Source organism: Hemicordylus capensis, chromosome 3, assembly GCF_027244095.1.
Source record: "Hemicordylus capensis ecotype Gifberg chromosome 3, rHemCap1.1.pri, whole genome shotgun sequence".
Classification (NCBI taxonomy): domain Eukaryota; kingdom Metazoa; phylum Chordata; class Lepidosauria; order Squamata; family Cordylidae; genus Hemicordylus; species Hemicordylus capensis.
The window spans coordinates 95204187-95221468 of NC_069659.1; the positions used below are offsets into that span (position 1 = coordinate 95204187).

Consider the following 17282-nt stretch of genomic DNA (forward strand, 5'->3'; position numbering starts at 1 on the left):
CTGCTACTCTTAGAGACCTTATTCTTTAAGCCCTCCTTCATATGGAAGATGTTCTGTGATAATTCAATTTTGTCTGTGCTGTTAACTGGAATGTGTGAAAGTCCTCTAATTTATCTTTTTAGAAGAACGACCTAAGTTATTTTTTCATTCTGTGCATTTATTTTGCAGAATACAACACATACCATAGTGAAATCAATGCTCCGAAATGATAAGTCTGGACTGGGAATTGTCCATCACTCAAAGGTTCTTAGTACAGTTCACTGTGTGTTTCAGAATGATGTCTTAACTTCATCTGGATACACTCCAGAAGGGTAAATGGACTCTTATTAACTAAGGATCTCGTTCTTCTGTGTTCATTATTTTTACACTATACATTAGTGAACAGTAAATGTCCAAAAACAGAGTGCAAAAGAGAGGAGGGCTCTCAGAGCTGATTTTCAGTTTGCATTCTATAATCAAGTGCAGGCACAATTGTAAAAATGCTTGCCTTTCTCATTAAATGTGAAAGGCAGGTAACATCTGGTGTGTGTCCTTGTAAGATACACAGAAGCAGCTGCTAGGAAAGAATCACACCCTGCTTCTAAATATTATAAAAGGACATGCAACATATTTTACACACATGAACTCCTCACATTTGAAAAAAGTTGCTTGCTCTCAGTATCTGGAGAATCTGTACCTAATATCAGCCCTGAGAAAATGACTTCTCAAAGATAGGACAGAATCCTAAGGATCAAAGAGATTTAAAGAAGAAGTGGTAGTGATCAGTGATGTCAAATAAAGTGGAGGGGTCCAAGAGAACAATATAAGGGCTTTGGAAAGTATTTGCTCTTTAAAAGACAATTGTTGAAAATATAATAAAAAATCTCTTTCTATAGAGAAGAACCATATTCTTTTAATATGAGTCACTGGCAGCAATATTTCTCCCCTCCCACAGCTGCAGGTGGAGTTGTTTGCCCCACCCTCTTTCATAGGATGGAGCACAAGACAGACTACCAGCCAGCAGCGGAATGCATTGCTGCCTGATTAATCAGAGGGGAGACCATGAGGTGCCTTCAGTGGCAGACAACCCTGCTTCAGTGTACCAAATGGTGACAACCTCTTCTACCCTCCCTGGGATTATGAAGTGTGTGATTAGCCAGTCTCCTTCTGGGGAACTGAACACAGGAATGTTTGGGTGCCTGCTCTAATTGAGCTGGGATGGCATCTCCCCACTCCCCTACAACAGTGAACTGCTGGTATCTCTGGACTGAGACTGAATTTAGTATAGTACAATTGTCTTAGAACTATAGAAACCCTAGGAAACTGCCTTATACTGAGTCACACCATTGGTCCATTTAGCTCAGTATTGTCTACACTGATTGGCTACAGCTCTCCAAGGTTTCAAGCAGGAGTCTCTCCCAACCCTACCTGGAGATGCCAGCGATTGAACCTGGGCCTTCTGCGTGCAAAACACATGCTACGGTCCCATAAGCTAGCTTTTCTGCTCTTTTGTCACAAATGTCAGATTCATTGCCAATGTGGAGGGAAAGTAAGGCTAGGCTACCCTGGTAAGCACACTGCGGCATCAGCATGGCATCTGCTTCCCCAGCATCTCATGGCAGAGCAGCTCAATGAGACAGGAGAAGGAGCCATAACTGACCCATTCCATCTAGGGCTGATCAGCTCTGGTGTAGTGAGTCAGTCCAGGACTCCTTGGCACATCTTTGGTAAGTTGGCAGTGAGAAATTGTTCGTTTAAGAACCAACCTGGTGCCAGGTTGGAGTTGCCCAGTGGATCTGTGTCTCCTAGTCCTTGTTTTAAATAAAGTTAAGGAAGCCTTCATTGTTAGGGTAGAGCTTAAGCAGTTTACACTTGCTCATTCTTATTGCAGATGCTTTTATGTTAGAACAAAGTTGTGGCCTTGACTAAGACCAATCTAATGTCTTGTGTGTCTTCATTCTGGGGTGTGTGGGCAGTCCCTCTGCAAATTTCTTCAGTGTCTCTTAGCTGGGAATGGAACAAGACACCATCCTTTTCTTTTGCAAAGGCTAGCAATAATGCTGGGTATCAAGCCCCCTTGCAATATTATTGTGCATATGGGGCAGAGAAATATAGCTTGAAAAAAGTGTAATATTGGCTGGTTCTCTTGCAGAGTTTATACCATTTTTGAGGATTTACATGGATCAGGACGTTTCTTAACAGCAATGCAGTTGTTTATTGGAAATTCTCCGATTCCCAAAAATTTCAGCATCTCTGCTAGTGATGACATAATGATTGAGGTGGGAATGAAGAAAGATGATGATAGGCTCAAGGTGGTTGTCAGTGAATGTTGGGCAACTCCATCGAACAACTCAATGGATCATCTGTCATTTCCTTTTATACGTGGCAGGTATTGTATTCACAACACATGCAAGGTGACACACATTAACAGTATATGATCTCAGTTTATGCATAAGCCTGGCCCTATTAAGTACAATATATATGCTTTTATCCTCAAAAGGCTTATGTAAATTAAGATACAGTCTTTAAGAGTATAACTTCATATTGATTGTGATTCCTTCATATTTAGTGATTCCTTAAGCTGACCTCCCCATACACACAAATTTAGATGATAGTGAAAAAGCATATTTCAAAATGCAGTTCTGCTCTGCTGAGTGAGTAAAGTTTTCAACTTCTGCCCCATTTGTATTTGATGACAACTGCTATCGTTAATGACAGCACTTGCATGTTATGCAAGCCATTATCTCTCAGCCCTCTGTCTGAAATATGAGGATACTTACCATATATTGATCTACCTTTAAAGGGTGGTTGTCAGTATCGCTGAGATAATGAATCTGAACTGGCTTGAGCATTCTGAAGTGTTCTCTTTGGTTTTGATCTGTGCTTTCTGGGGATGTGATTTTCCCCCTCTCCTGGAGTTTTTTCAGATGGCATTTTTACTGCGACTTTACTTTGGGAGGGTGTGTGTGCATCCACATATTGGCCAGATTTACCCTGAAGTCCATGCGATGTTTCAGAGAGCACTTCACACACGATTTGGGTTTTTCCCTCCATATTGGAACCTAGCTCGATTTATGTCCAGGGTAAAAAAAATCCTCTTTTTGTGTCAGAGTATCTATTATGCCCTGAACTCGCAGTAAAGGCTCCTGTCTGAAAAGCCTCCTGGCTCTTTGGACTGGGATTGCTTTTCATTGCTGTCAGTTTTTTGGGCTTCATACCTGCATTGTATTTGAATGGTTTTGAACTTTGTAGGCTGCTATGAGATTATTTTAGAATTGGAAAGGCAGAATATATGTCAACAAAATAAATAAAGCAGCAAGTAAAATTTATAAATGCCAAGTTTCCCTTAAGTGGCAAAATGTAATATATACTGAATACTTAACATTGATATAATGCTGTAGAGTGACCTAAGCACTTCCTATACATTGTCTCAGTAATCATGTTGAAGTGATGATGGGTCAGCGAAACAGACTGACATGAAAGGCGGCTTAAAATGTTTTGAATGCGCTTTGAGCTCTCTTTTCAATATACCTGTGTCTATATTATTATCATTATATTAGTGATTCTATTGGCATATTAGTGATTCTATCGGCTATGGTTGCAGCCCTAGGGGGGGAAACGACCACTCTCAGAAGCACCTGAGCCAATTCCAGGTCCAAGAGGGAAAGTAAAAAGGACCCTGTCTCCCTTTATTTTAAAATGCAAGCCACGGAAGGCAAGGAAACTCCCTGTGTGCTCCTTCTGGAGCAAAGATCACACATCACAGCCTGTCCCCTGCCCACCCCCCAGTTATGGGCTATGTTTCTATTCTAGGATGGGTATTTCATAAGTGGGGGGTGCGTGGGGAAAAGGTGGAGTGGAGGCAGTGTAGTGCAGAGGGAAAGCAGAAGGAAGGAGGTCCTGACACAGCTCCCAGACCTCCAACGCAGTTCTGCCATGATTGCAGGGCTCTCCGCTGCTGTGGCAGAACTCCACCCAACAATTCCAGACATAGGGGAAGTCAGGTTCAACAGCTCAGTTGGACCTAACATAGCACACAGCCCTAAACCTGGAACTTTCTGCAAGTAAAGCAGGTGCTCTTCTGCTAAGGTGCAGATGCAGCCTATGTACATTCAGAACTGAGCTTAAAATGCATTCACAACAGGGTGAGGCTGTTTTTGATGTACACCTGTCTTGGCCTGTGATCTAAACCAGCAGAGCCTTTGTGTGTTTTGTTTGGACACAAAGAGTAGAGGATAGAGGCTGAGAGATACCCACTGAGGGCTTCACACTGGTTTTGTCACAAGAGTGGAAAAATAAAACAAATTAATTCACAGTTTATGAAGGACTGGTTACGCAAAGTACAGGATACCACCTCCATGGTTAATTTAACTAATTGTGTTTGGGTGCAAGAGGATAGACAATGTTGAAAAGTGGGTTTCATGTTTTTAAAATAAAATATAAGATCATTTGTATAATAATGAATAACTAGCTGGTCTGGCGCAGAGCATCAGCGCACTAGTTCTCCCTGTCTCTAACCACCACCACTTTTGCTCTAGCTCCCTGCCCCACCTCCCCCCACCAGCTGCCCCTTGCCATTTGGGATGGCAGTGGAGGTGATGAAACCTCCTTCCTCGGGCCCTCCTGCTGCCCAAATGACAGGTTGGGCAGTTTTCAGCCCATTTCAGGGTTCTCTGCGCATGCGCACAGAGAGCCCTGAAATGGGTTGAAAAAGGCCCGACCTGTCATTTGGACAGTAGGAGGGCCCGAGGAAGGAGGTATTGCTGCCTCCACCACCCCTCTCCTGCACCCCACCGGCTGTGTCTTCGCTGACATGTGGTTCTCTCTGCCCCGCCGGCCGATCTGGCCCCCTGCCCTGCCTTCCCCGTGCCTTAAGAATCGCCCAAGGCAGGCTCATGGAGGGAGCTTTCGCCACCCTCTCTGCCGCTTCGGTCTAAGGCTGTACATATCAAGCCCCACCCCCACGTCGTGGCTGCAGCAGGGGTGGGGCTTGCCATGTACATCCTTAGCCATATATACGAAACAAAATAAATTTTAAAATGATAAGTTTAATTGTTATTGTTAAGCCAGTCCATAGTTACTAATGGAAATGTGCTGGTTTCATATTCAGTAGTCTCTAGATGCTTACCATCAGTTCTGAGGGAAGCTCATACATACATATACAGGTTAGCACAGGCATTCCTGAATTATATGCCTGACCTATTGTTTTACTTACTGATTTTTCTCTTTTCAGCTGCCCAATTTCAAATACACATACCTCTATCATTGCGAATGGAGTCTCCAACAAAGCCCGATTTAAGCTGAAAATCTTTTCCTTTGTCAATGACTCAGTGGTTTACTTACACTGCAAAATCCATATTTGTGTGGAAATTGTTGCAGGCACTTGCAAAACGGTAAGCTATTTTCCCCTCAACCTTACTTATTTTCTACTTTATGTAAACAATATTGGAAATTCAATTGAAAAATCAAGTTGTAATAAACCAATAAAAGAATATATTTTTCCATTTGTGTGTGTGACACCAGTTAAAAAACACCCACAGAACTAATAGACTACCAAATTATGGGGCTTCCATATCCCTTTCTAGCAAAGGTAGTGTCGAAATATAAAATGCAACAGAGAGTCCCCCCGAAAGAGACACTGGTGGTGGGGATGATATTAGAATGACCACCAATGTTTTGGTATAATGGTGATTCTACCTCCCATGATGATCCTGCTAGGCCGTCTGGACTAGCAGTCAAGACTAGTCTGGACTTATATCTAATCATGGGGCTTGCATGTGATCAGTCTTCAGATTCAGAGAGTTGATCACTCAAAAACTCACTTATGTGGATGTGTTCTTAGACTTTGACAAACTATACTAAGGATCCTTTGAACTCTGGGTTGAGCAAGTCAGGTAGAAGCGACTTAACCCCACTATATTGATTGTTGACCTCTAAGTGACATCTTGAAAACAATTAGCAAGTGGCTTCAATGCATTTAGCATGACTGGGGGCATCACAAAAGCTCTAGTGTTAAAAAGTGGTAACATAGGAAGTTACCTTATACTGAGTCAGACTATTGGTCCATCGAGCTCAGTATTGTCTACCCAGACTGGCAGTGGCTCTTCCAAGATTACAACCTAGAGCATCTCCCAGCCCTATCTCTAGATGTCAGGTAGGCATGTGCACTGAACTGGGTTTCCTGGTGCGGTTTGAATTTGAGGTGAATTTGAACTGAACTGGGAGGCTCGGGCTCGATTGAGCTGCCCCCAGTCCAGTACGACCATCGAGCCCTGCAAGCCAGCTCATGAGTTGGCTCAAAGGGGCATACTTGTAAGGGTATGTTTGGTTTTGGCACCCCTGAACCCTCCCCCCAGCCCGGTTTGTTTTGGAAGGGGGGTGTTTCATGATTTTTAAAAATGTTTTTAAATATGTACCCATCCCCTCTGTGGGGTGCTGCCATGGGCCATGGAATGGGCTGGAAACCAACAGAACAGGCAATTTGGGCATAAACGGAGGGCGGTGGGGGGAGGGGGTACTTCCGCGGAGGTGAATAAACTAAAAAACAACAACTTAGAACCGCCTGAACAGGCCGAGGTGTGTGTGTGTTCAGTCCGATATCGGACCATCGAACCAAACCCATTCGGTGTCAAACAGGTTTGGAATCGAACCTGTTAGCACATCCCTACCCACAATTACTACTGGCCAAACCCTTTACTTGTAAAGCGGAATCCTTGCCAGATTCTCCTTTACAAGTATGCCCCTTGAGCCCTCAAGCCTGCTTGTGGGTCAGGGCTTTGAACTGGGGGTGGCTCACCTCTAACTTGCAGCGGCCCCATTCTTCATGCGGCTGGTTCGGCCTGAGGGCAAGTCTTCGAACCTGCCCAGTTCGACCTCGAGCCAGCTCAACCTCAAGCCTGTTCGCAGATCCTTAATGCTAGGGAGGGAACTTGGAACCTTCTACATGGAAGCATGCAGGTGCTTTTTCCAGAGCAACCCCATCCCCTAAGGGATATATCTTACAGTGCTCACATGTAGTCTCCCATTCAAATGCAAACCAGGGCAGGCCCTGCTTAGCAAATAGAATAATTTATGTTTGCTACCACAAGACCAGCTCTCCGCAATTTATAGAATTAATAAATATCCGAAAGGTTATTAGATTAAGCTTAATACATGGCAACTTCTATGGATTTTGTTCTGCAGTGCTATTTATTCAGAACTTAAAGTATTTATATTAATTTCTGGTATTATATCTATATGAAACTTTACTTTCTGACCTAGTCTATAACATATTTTACATTGTCTCTTTCAGTTCCAGGTATGTCAAATGTACTGTTCCCCTCATTGTTTGCCCATGGAAATGAAACAAACACGGGCTGTGTGTTGACTATCTTTTTACTGTGTGCAGATGGATTTTCTTCTCTCCCAAAGATCTATATGACAGGATATTTTCCTTAACCATTCAGTATTTTGCCAGTTATTTACCAGTCTGCTCTAGCTCTGCATTATTAATCACAGCCCCAGTATGAAGAATTCCCCTTTGAGGTATTTAGAAATGGATATGAACCAGAAGTATTTTATTTTCTGATTTTCTTCATGAAAGGAAAAGCATCCTGTAAGAAACATGGAGGTTTAACTGAGAGATGGAAGAAGGGCTCTAGGTTTGGTTTGTAGTCAGCTTCATAATTTTGGAAGTTTAAAGACCTGCATTTATTCATCCTGGATTAAATTTGGGCCTGCATTTATGAAACAACTATTGGGTAATGGAATAATCCAGCATAAAGTTGGATGATAATAATAATACAGTACTAGCAAAACAGTTCAAGGTCAGTGAGAATCATTATCTTCACTCTACAAAGTAAATAGCAGTGGGATATGATCGGATATGTCCAAGACTATAGAACATGTCATTGACATGTGTTTTATTTCTTTAATGTTTGACTTGTATATTACTCAGCAGCAAAGCTTTGAGTGTTTGCTTCTCCGTTGCTTAAAATGGCCAGACATGGACTGCAGATCTTTAAATTCTGAGATATTTGCATAAAATATGTATTGTATGTAGGACTTTAAACTTGATAGAATGCTATCAAATATGCTGGAAAATAATTTGAGGCCTCATTCATGCAGTACATGCATATACTATATGATCAGTGCTTACTTTTCATATGGGGTGAAACAGTTGTTTGATTCTTTTAGCACATGTCCTGAGCAGTGTTCCCTCTAACAGGGATTCCCAGATGTTGTTGACTTACAACTCCCAGAATCCCCAGATATCATGGTTTTTGCTTGGGAACACTGGGAGTTGTAGTCAACAACATCTGGGAATCCCTGTTAGAGAGAGTATTGGTCCTGAGTCCCATGTTTCACTGTGTACCCACTTCCAGATTTTACCACAAAGACTTCCAACCATTGTGGGTCAAGATAAGTACTGACTCAATCCAATAACTGCTTCGCCGCACATGAAAAGAATACATATCATCCAGTGCATGAATGAGGCCTGGTATAATGATTCTGGCATACTTACTAATGCTCTCTATGCAATTTAAAGAATTACATCATGAGGGAGTACAATATGGGTGAAAATTCTTGGCCAGGTAATGTGAAGGAGTCATCATGCACAAGAAGTGTGCACAGATAAGCTCTGCTGCACACATCAGTTGAGATCTGAGAATTCATCTTCAATGGACACAAAATGTGGGTCTGATAAAACTCGTCCAAATCTCATGCATAAAATTGAAAAGCTTTGTCTGTATTTACCCAAATTGAAGATGACGCTGAATTTAAGACGGCCACTTAAAAAGTAGGGGTTAAATATAAGTTATACCTGCATTTACTCGAAAGGAACAGGACTCTGAATTTAAAATGAACTCCTGATTTCTAATATCAAAAAACCAGGGAAAAAACTAATCTTGGATTCAGGTAAATAAAGTAGTAGGAAATGAGTAACAAAATTTAATTTTGGAAGAAAACTGTATATGACTATAACAAAGTACAGCTACAAGAAAAGAAACTTGTAAATGCAATGACAGTTCAGAAAAAAGTGTAGTTTGAAATCATTTGGGGCCAGTTTGGATGATATACATTATCAGCCCATGTGATTAGGAAGTCCAAAACTGGGCCTGTCATGATATCCTCTGTGCATGTCCTGATGCCCTCTTGGTCTGTCCCTTTCTTGTGTGGGGGAACTGTTCATTCAAATTGCCCCTCTACATAAGCTTCAGTTTGGAGTGTGAGTGGAGAGGTTATTTGGACAAACTGTGCCCCCTCATGACAAAGAGAAGTGTGGGGAGGGCATCAGGATATCCATGGAGGATATCACAATGGGCACAGTCTTGCTGCATCCTCTTCCTAATTGTGTGGGCTGGAAAGATATTGCCTGAACTGGCCCTTGGTTGTGCAATACCTATCTTGAAGCCCTGGGCTCTTACCACTTTTCCCACTGCCTCACCATCTCCTTTTGTTCCTTACGCTTACTGGCTGACATCCTGATTAACAAAGCATTTGTGTAACGGGAGAAGCACCAGTGCTTCTATGTCTCTGAGGGCTGCATGACCCTCAGGAACATAGTTTTAGGTAGCACAAAGTGCTTCATGCAGGAGGGGAGATCATTAAAATTTGCCCCCACATCTGAGCCAGCAGTGGAAGAGAGTTAGTGAACTCCTCAGAATTACCGATGTATCTCTTGTTGCAGGAGAAGCATCTGGTGCCTTGTTAGTCAGGATGTCCGTCACTTTCTTTGAGTGTACTTATGTTAAGGCATGAAATTAATAGCTAAACATTAATAACTTTCAGGATTCAAGACCTGTGCTTGGGAGAATCTCTCATACCAAGTAAATATAATTAGGTGTTGGTCCTGACTAAAGTCTTTAAGGATCAGTAAAATCTGTAGGGTGATGGTAATTATGTTGAAATTAGAGGTGACAATGATGTTTATGGAAGACTCCAAAGACCAGTTGAAAGACCTCTTTCTTACATTTTCCAGAACTCCTGAAATACAGTCACATGTTTCATTACTTAGGGAACTTATGAGAAATATTTTCTCCTATGAAGTTTCTTTAAAAAAAAAAAAAAAAAGGTAGGGGGAAAACCCCAGATGATCAATTTACAATCTTTCTGCAAAGTTATGACTTGCAAACTAAATAGGATTTTTTAGTAAGTTTCTTTTGGTGGGTACCTTACCCATAGGGCTATAAATTTCACATGTGGAACCATACCTACAAACCACTTTTATGACAAACATTGGATGATGATGATGATGATGATTTTTAAAAAATAGAACATAGGAGAGACTTTCATTCCTCGGTGCATTTTGCAAGTGAGATTTATAATGCTGAAATGAACAATATTACATAGAAAACATTTTTCTTTTTTTCATAATAGGAGCAACTTGCTAGTCCCAGTCCCAGGAGGGAAAACTGTAGTGGAAGCTACTTCAGTGCATCTGTTTAGATTAGCTTCTGAAAATGTAATAACATTACTGGATAGCATTATATAAGGCATCTTGGGTTTCTTTAGTCTGTTCTGAGCTTGGGCCTACCTTAATAGTCTGCGTAGTTAATTAAACAAGAGGCAACTTATTGTGCAGCATGGATGTGGTTTGGTGCATGCAGGAGCGTGCTCTAAACACAGGATTGGGATAGATGATTTTCATGCACATTTCAGCTCTGTGATTCTGATCTTCCTGATTAGACTAAAAATGTCTGAAGAAAATTGTTCCACTGAAATTAATAATCACTCTCACCTTGGTGCTGCACTTTCTCAGTACTCTGCATTAGCACTGATGGTTGCTGTTGCTTCAACGCACAGAGTAGAGCTATCCTGGAGCAAGCAGAAAATATGTGAGCTTGAGCCAGCAATGGGAGCCTAGCACTGATTTCAGCAGCCCATAAGACTGGGCTCCAGAGCAGTAAGGGCCAAGCTACACATTGTATTAATAGCATGTCTGGAACATAGGAAGGAATATAAGAACATAGGAAGCTGCTTTTTACCGAGTCAGACCATTGGTCCATCCAGCACAGTATCGTCTACACAGACTGGCAGCAGCTTCTTCAAGGTTGCAGGCAGAAGTCTCTCTCAGTCCTATCTGGAGATGCCGGGGGAGGGAACTTGGAACCTTCTGCATGCAAGCATGCAGACGAACTTTCCAGAGCAGCCCTATCCCCTAAGGGGAATATCTTCCAGTATTCACACTTCTCCCATTCAAATGTGAACCAGGGTGGACCCTGCTTAGCAAAGGGAACAATTCATGCTTGCTACCACAAGACTTGGTTCTATCATGCTTAGTTTTTGTCTGCTAAACTGTAGCTGTAGTAGGAGCAAAGGGTTCAGCGTCACTCCTGCTGCCATCCCAAGCCACATCAGCCCCTTCCCATAGCTGCTATTTAGCACAGAAAATCTAAGCATGCAGGGCCAAGCACATTCTTCATGTAATGTGTAATTTGGCCTAATTTAGGAGGGAGGCATGGCATGTTGAGTGGTTCATGATTTGAGTAGGGACTGTGAGGATACAGTGAAATACAGAAGAGATGCAGGTTTGGGGTGGTATAGAAATGCAATAAATAAATAAGTAGGGTATGATTCACAGCTATTTGGTGTATATCTATATAAAGTTTTGTATTGAGAGAATCCCTTAACCATTGTTGGTTTGAATTTTTACAGAACTGCAATGGTGCCCGTTCCATGAGGACTGGGAAAACAATTGAATCGCCTAATGCATCTTGGGGGCCTCTGCGCAAATCTAACAGTGAGTAAATCAGCAAGGGCCACAGAACAGGTCACAGAACAGGCAAGGCTTAAATGTCTAGTAGCTAAGATAATAGGATTGGTTGCATGCAGGCAAGGCCTGGGACAGTTTGGAACCAAGCCCTCTAAACTAGGGGTGTGCACAAAACCGGCTGACTCAGTTTGGTTTGAATCCAAACTGGACCTGAACAGGACCGGGCCAGTTCGGTTTTGCCCCCCATCGAACTGCCCCCAGGTTCAGGTTTTTTTGGGGGGGGGAGTTGCGAGTCAATTTAAATAATAATAATAATAATAATTCTAGTACTTACCCCTTCCAGGTGGGTTCTCTGAGGCCGGGGTTGTGTGTCCGTGGAGGTTCCCCTCCCCCTGCTGGCATTCCATATGGCAACAATTACATGTGTGCAATGGGCTTCTGCATGGCCTCGGTCACAACCCAGCCATGCAGGGGCCCATTGCACATGCACGGCAGTCTCCAAAATGGCCACCAAGATGGGGGAAAGACCCGGAAAGGGCAAAATAATGCCTAAACCAGGCTATTTTTGCCACAAGAAAGGCCAGCAGGGGCAGACTTCTGTGGACCCGCCCCATGGCTTTGGAGAAGCCACCCGGAGGGGGTAAATACTAATTTTTTTTTTTTAAAGAAATTGAATCATGAACCCCTGAACAGCCAGGGGTGTTCAGTCCGGAGTCAGACTGAACAGGGAGTGGTTCGGTTCAACCCTGAACTGTTGAACCAAACTGGTTCGACGTCGAACCCTTTTGACGTCGAACCTGTTTGCACAACCCTACTCTAAACTGCTCTCAAAACTTCAGATCTTGGCTAGCCAAAAGTCCAGTGAGAAGTATTAAACCCACAAAGTCTTACACCAACTGATACTTTAATTAGTAATGAGCTAGGGAAAAACTTCTCTTAAGTCCCACCCTTCCCTCTGAGCTCCTTTGATTTCTTAAAGATCCATGATCCAAGCAGCCAGTCAAAGACTTGCATTTTGTTACGAAGCTTCAGCCGGGGCTTGTTTGCAGTATGCAGCTGGTGGTTCTGCTCTTGTGCCTCTTTAGATAGAAGAGGCAGGTCTCTCAGGAGGCTGGACAGGACGGAAGATGTACTCTGTTTCTCTGTGGGGGGAAGTACTGCAGTTCTGCTCCAGTCACTGGAGCTCTTCTCTGTTGCTCAGCCAGAGGATTGCTTATGCCCTTTGAAAGATGAGTGCCGAAGCAATAGCCACAGCATGCTGCTGAGTCCCCATTGTAGGAAAATGCAGTGGCCCACTGTGGCTGCCCAGTGACTGACCTCTCTGGTCCCCACCCCACTCAGCCAGGATAGAAAAGGTCAGGGCAAGGGTAAGAATTGAGTAGAGTGTCACAGCCACAGCACCCTCCTATATTTCCCCATTTGTGCAAATACAGCAGTATCCCATGGTTGCTATATCTGCTCTCTCAGGCAGCATGGTGATGGTGGTGGTGAACAATGTCAGTGCTATTCACATTGTGGTACAGTTGTGCATTACACGTTAACGTTAACAAATAGCTTGTCTAGTATTTATTTTTATTTTTATTTATTTATTTTTACATTTATATCCCACTCTTCCTCCAAGGAGCCCAGAGTGGTGTACTACATACTTGAGTTTCTCCTCACAACAACCTTGTGAAGCAGGTTAGGCTGAGAGAGAAGTGACTGGCCCAGAGTCACCCAGCTAGTATCATGGCTGAATGGGGATTTGAACTCGGGTCTCCCCAGTTCTAGTCCACACTACACCACGCTGGCTCTCCATCCGAAAGCATCTACTAGGTCCCTAGTCATCAGCCTTGTGAGGAGGGAGGGGGCAATATGGCCAGAGAAAAGCCCTTCCCGATATGGGTGTAGCGTCCATTGGATGAGGGGGTGCAAATGTCCCTTGGCTTGGAGGGCCAAGGGGCCCATAAGGGCCCCGTCGCCCCACCCCCATGCACTCCTGTCTTTTCCCATTTACCTGTGGTGGCGGTGGCGAGCGGGCTTCTCTCCCCCATCCCCGGCCAGCACACAGGCCTCCCCCACTCCCCAGCTGGTGCGCCAGCTTCTCTCACGCCTGCACATGGGCCTCCTCATTGTGTAGGAAGGGCGTTGCGAGGCAGCTGGGCACTCTGGTATGGGAAAATGGAGCTGGGTCCTGCAAGGATATCCCAGCATGCATTGTATGCACAGTGGAGAGACAGCCCTCATTTCAGCAGCAGCTTGTAGTTAGAATTGTGCACCATGCCTCCCAGGTTATTTGGCCCCATCCCCTACACAGGCATATACCTATTTTCATCAGTGAAACCTTGGAGGGTATGTATTCATACAAGCAAATGTGTTGTTTAAAGTCAGCTTGTAATGCCCATGTCTGATCAAGTTTTATATAAATTTACTTACAATTTGTGGTGTCTCACATGTCCTCTTTTCTTTCTTATTTCAGTTGATTTAAATGAAGAGAAGAAGCCTGGTTTAGGAGCAGGTTATATAGTCCTCATTGTCATTGGTGTATTTGGTTTTATCCTGGTAATAGCAGGTATTTTGCTTTACCATCACCAACGAAAGACTGGGGTATACAACTTCAAAGTCAAGTCTGACAATTTTAACTACCAAGTGTTCTATGACTGAGCATTTCAAGTTTGCCACATGTAAGTTCGATCATGTTGTAACAGGTGTGTTGTCTGATCACTGTAAATAGGCCTATGAAATGATTCTGCATTACAGTCATGCCTGACCAGGGTCTGAAAATTGACAAAATAATATTAATGCTCCTTAATGGTCAGTAATGTATGGAGATTAATTGTTAGGAGATGGTCTCTGGGTACAGAAATGTCTCTGGAATACTTGGAATTGGGGAAAGCCATCAGAGCTGGAGGAAGGTGATACATCACATCACATCCCGCTCAGCTAGTGGGAGGAGACTGATGCAAGGTAGGTAGGTGTGGAAACAAAAGAAATAACTTAGAGCCGGCATTTGTAGAATTGAGAGAGATGGGGAGAAAGAACTGAAGGCAGGGATCTGATATGGGATAGTGGCTCTATTGCTAGGTGAACATGCAGCTTGTCTCTACCTGTGCTAGATATTTGTAAATAAACCGAAATTACAAGAATGATTTGCGCTTCTAATGATTTCTCCTCCAGAGTGAGCCAAACCCAGGTAGTACTGCCCCTGCCCTGAAACATTATACCAGTTGTGGAAGAGCAGAATGTGTAGCAATCTGTTGAATTACAGTTCCAAGTGCTTCCTGTTAAGTTCTTCCACAGAAGTTTGGAGTACAGGGATATGGACAATCAATACATAGAAAGGTTTCTTGTACTTTTAGGAACATAGGAAGCTGCCATATACTGAGTCAAACTATAGATCCATCTCACTCAGTATTGCCTACACAGACTGGCAGTGACTTCTCCAAGGTTGCAGGCAGGAATCTCTCTCAGCCCTATCTTGGATGCCAGGGAAGGAACTTGGAACCTAGTTGCTCTTCCCAGAGCGGCTCCATCCCTTGAGCGGAATATCTTACAGTGCTCACACTTCTAGTCTCCCTTTCCTATGCAACCAAGGTGGATCCTGCTTAGCTAAAGGGACAAGTCATGCTTGCTACCACAAGACCAACTCTCTTTCCTGAATTGCATTCAGACAGTATATATCAAAGGTATATAAATGAGGGAAAGTGATTTTGCCTTCATACTGTATATGTTCAGTGTCCACAGAGAGTTGGTGTAGTGGATAGGACTGGGTTCAAATCTCTCTGCTCAGGCATGAAACTCACTGTGTGGTCTTATGCATGCCACACTCCCTCAGCCTAATCTAGTCATGAAGTGAAGATAAATGGGATAACCCTAAAGTTGTTGGAGGAAGGGTAAGATATAAGTTGGATAGATAGAATTCTGCCACTAATCAAATATATTATTTTCTTTTAATATTCTAGTTGGAAACATTCTATGAATATCGCACTGCTCCATAAGATGGTGGACATGATGCACCTAACCAAATTTAATCACAAGCAAATAATACTCAGATGTATCCCTTCACCAGACCTCTGAGAACATATTAAATTAAGTTGCTATTAGCAATTTACAGTTCTTGCACCTTTTCAGGAGAAAAAACAAACACCATCAATTATGTTCTTGGGCCTTCTTTTATCCCTTTCACAGTTCTGCCCTTGTTGATATCATTTGATCTTGCAAGATAGAATATTTTCACTAGTGTGGTAAGAGATCTCAGACAGTTGCAGAATAAACCCTTCATTATTCCATTTGGGCACTTAATTAAGGGACCATAGTATTGCCAGATGCAAGACCTAACCTGTAGAGAACAAACTTGCTAAGTGTGCAATATGAGTGCTGAATTATTGCCAAGAAAAGCATTTTGAAGCTGTTATTTAAAATTAATTCCAAGTTGTTTCAGATAAGCTTTGAAAAACCAATATCCGATTTTAAACATGTGGTTCAAAACAGTGAAGAGAGAGAGAAGCTTCTGTAATTGGTCTAGCCATGCCAGGGGAAAACATTTTTCACCCACTGAGAAAAAAGTCAGAAATCATCCTCATTAAGTATCTTCTGAATAAAGTGAATTCTTCCAGTGCATACATCGTTCAGTGCAAGCTAACATACCCATAAACTTGTTAAATTTTCATCTGTTAGCAGTGGCTCACAGCCTCAGGCAGTAGAGCTTCAAACACGAAAAGGAAGTATGTGATCTATCCATAACCTTCCTTACCAAAGCAATAGACAAATCATCCTTCAATTGATGGGCAACTCTGCATGCAGAGTAACTGAAGAGCAAAAGACTGTTTATTCCAATATACAATGCAGCAATCACAGAGGACATTCACACAATCAAAAACTGTGTTCTACCCGGGTTTGGTTGTTGTGTGTGCTCCCAATTTTTGCTTGTGTGGAAGCAAGGTTACAGGAAGACCTGGGTAGAAGTGATTGTGTGGAAGCAAGGTAGGAGAAAAACATACCCAGGTTTTCCTCTAACCTTGCTTCCACACAATCACTTCTACCCCAGTTTTCCTCTAATCTTGCTTCCACACAACCAAAAATTGGGAGCACACACAGCTCCCAAATCTGGGTAGAACACCATTTTTGATTGTGTGAATGACCTCACAGTCTAGTTGGGTACATTATGACTAAAAGCCTATGCTTGAGTTTGCTTGAGCAGAGGTGCAGCTAGGTAATTTGGAGCCTGCACCTAGTGGGCTTACAGGGGCCCCCCTTGCAAAATAAGCATCCTCTCCATTCTCTCACTTACACCAATGGTTTCACACAACATTCTTGAGTGCACAATTCCCACTGTTTAAAAGTTTAAAAAACATTCAAAAATTATTAAAAATCAACAGATCGATCAATCTGCATCAGATTAAATATACACAAACCTCCCATTCTGTCCTGCATCTGTTCTGGATATCAAAACCCTATGCCAAGCCATTCCAGAAGAGCTAAAGAGTAGGGTAGAAAAGTGGGGTGCTCCACCCTTTTTTATGAAGGCAAAGGGCAGATTCCTCCACATGGGGTTGGAATGATGGTCCCACAAGGTTTTGTAATTTTCTGCCGTGAAACAAGCCAATTATATGGCTTTGAAGTTTAAAAA

The 17282-nt window shown here is 42.8% G+C and overlaps 1 protein-coding gene across 2 annotated transcripts in view; it reads left to right on the forward strand.

Moving 5' to 3' along the window:
* The window catches only part of UMODL1 (uromodulin like 1), a 43085-nt gene extending 28217 nt beyond the window's left edge, over positions 1 to 14868 (forward strand). The window contains exons 16-20 of one of the 2 annotated variants that reach the window (XM_053309256.1): positions 169 to 311; positions 2132 to 2368; positions 5213 to 5372; positions 11617 to 11701; positions 14133 to 14868. In XM_053309256.1, coding sequence (XP_053165231.1) covers positions 169 to 311; positions 2132 to 2368; positions 5213 to 5372; positions 11617 to 11701; positions 14133 to 14317 — 810 coding nt within the window. In that variant the 3' untranslated portion in view covers positions 14318 to 14868. Of the gene's footprint in view, positions 1 to 168; positions 312 to 2131; positions 2369 to 5212; positions 5373 to 7270; positions 7468 to 11616; positions 11702 to 14132 lie in introns of those variants that run through there. The other variant, XM_053309257.1, reaches the window with a different exon arrangement.
* Positions 14869 to 17282: the final 2414 nt, after the last annotated feature.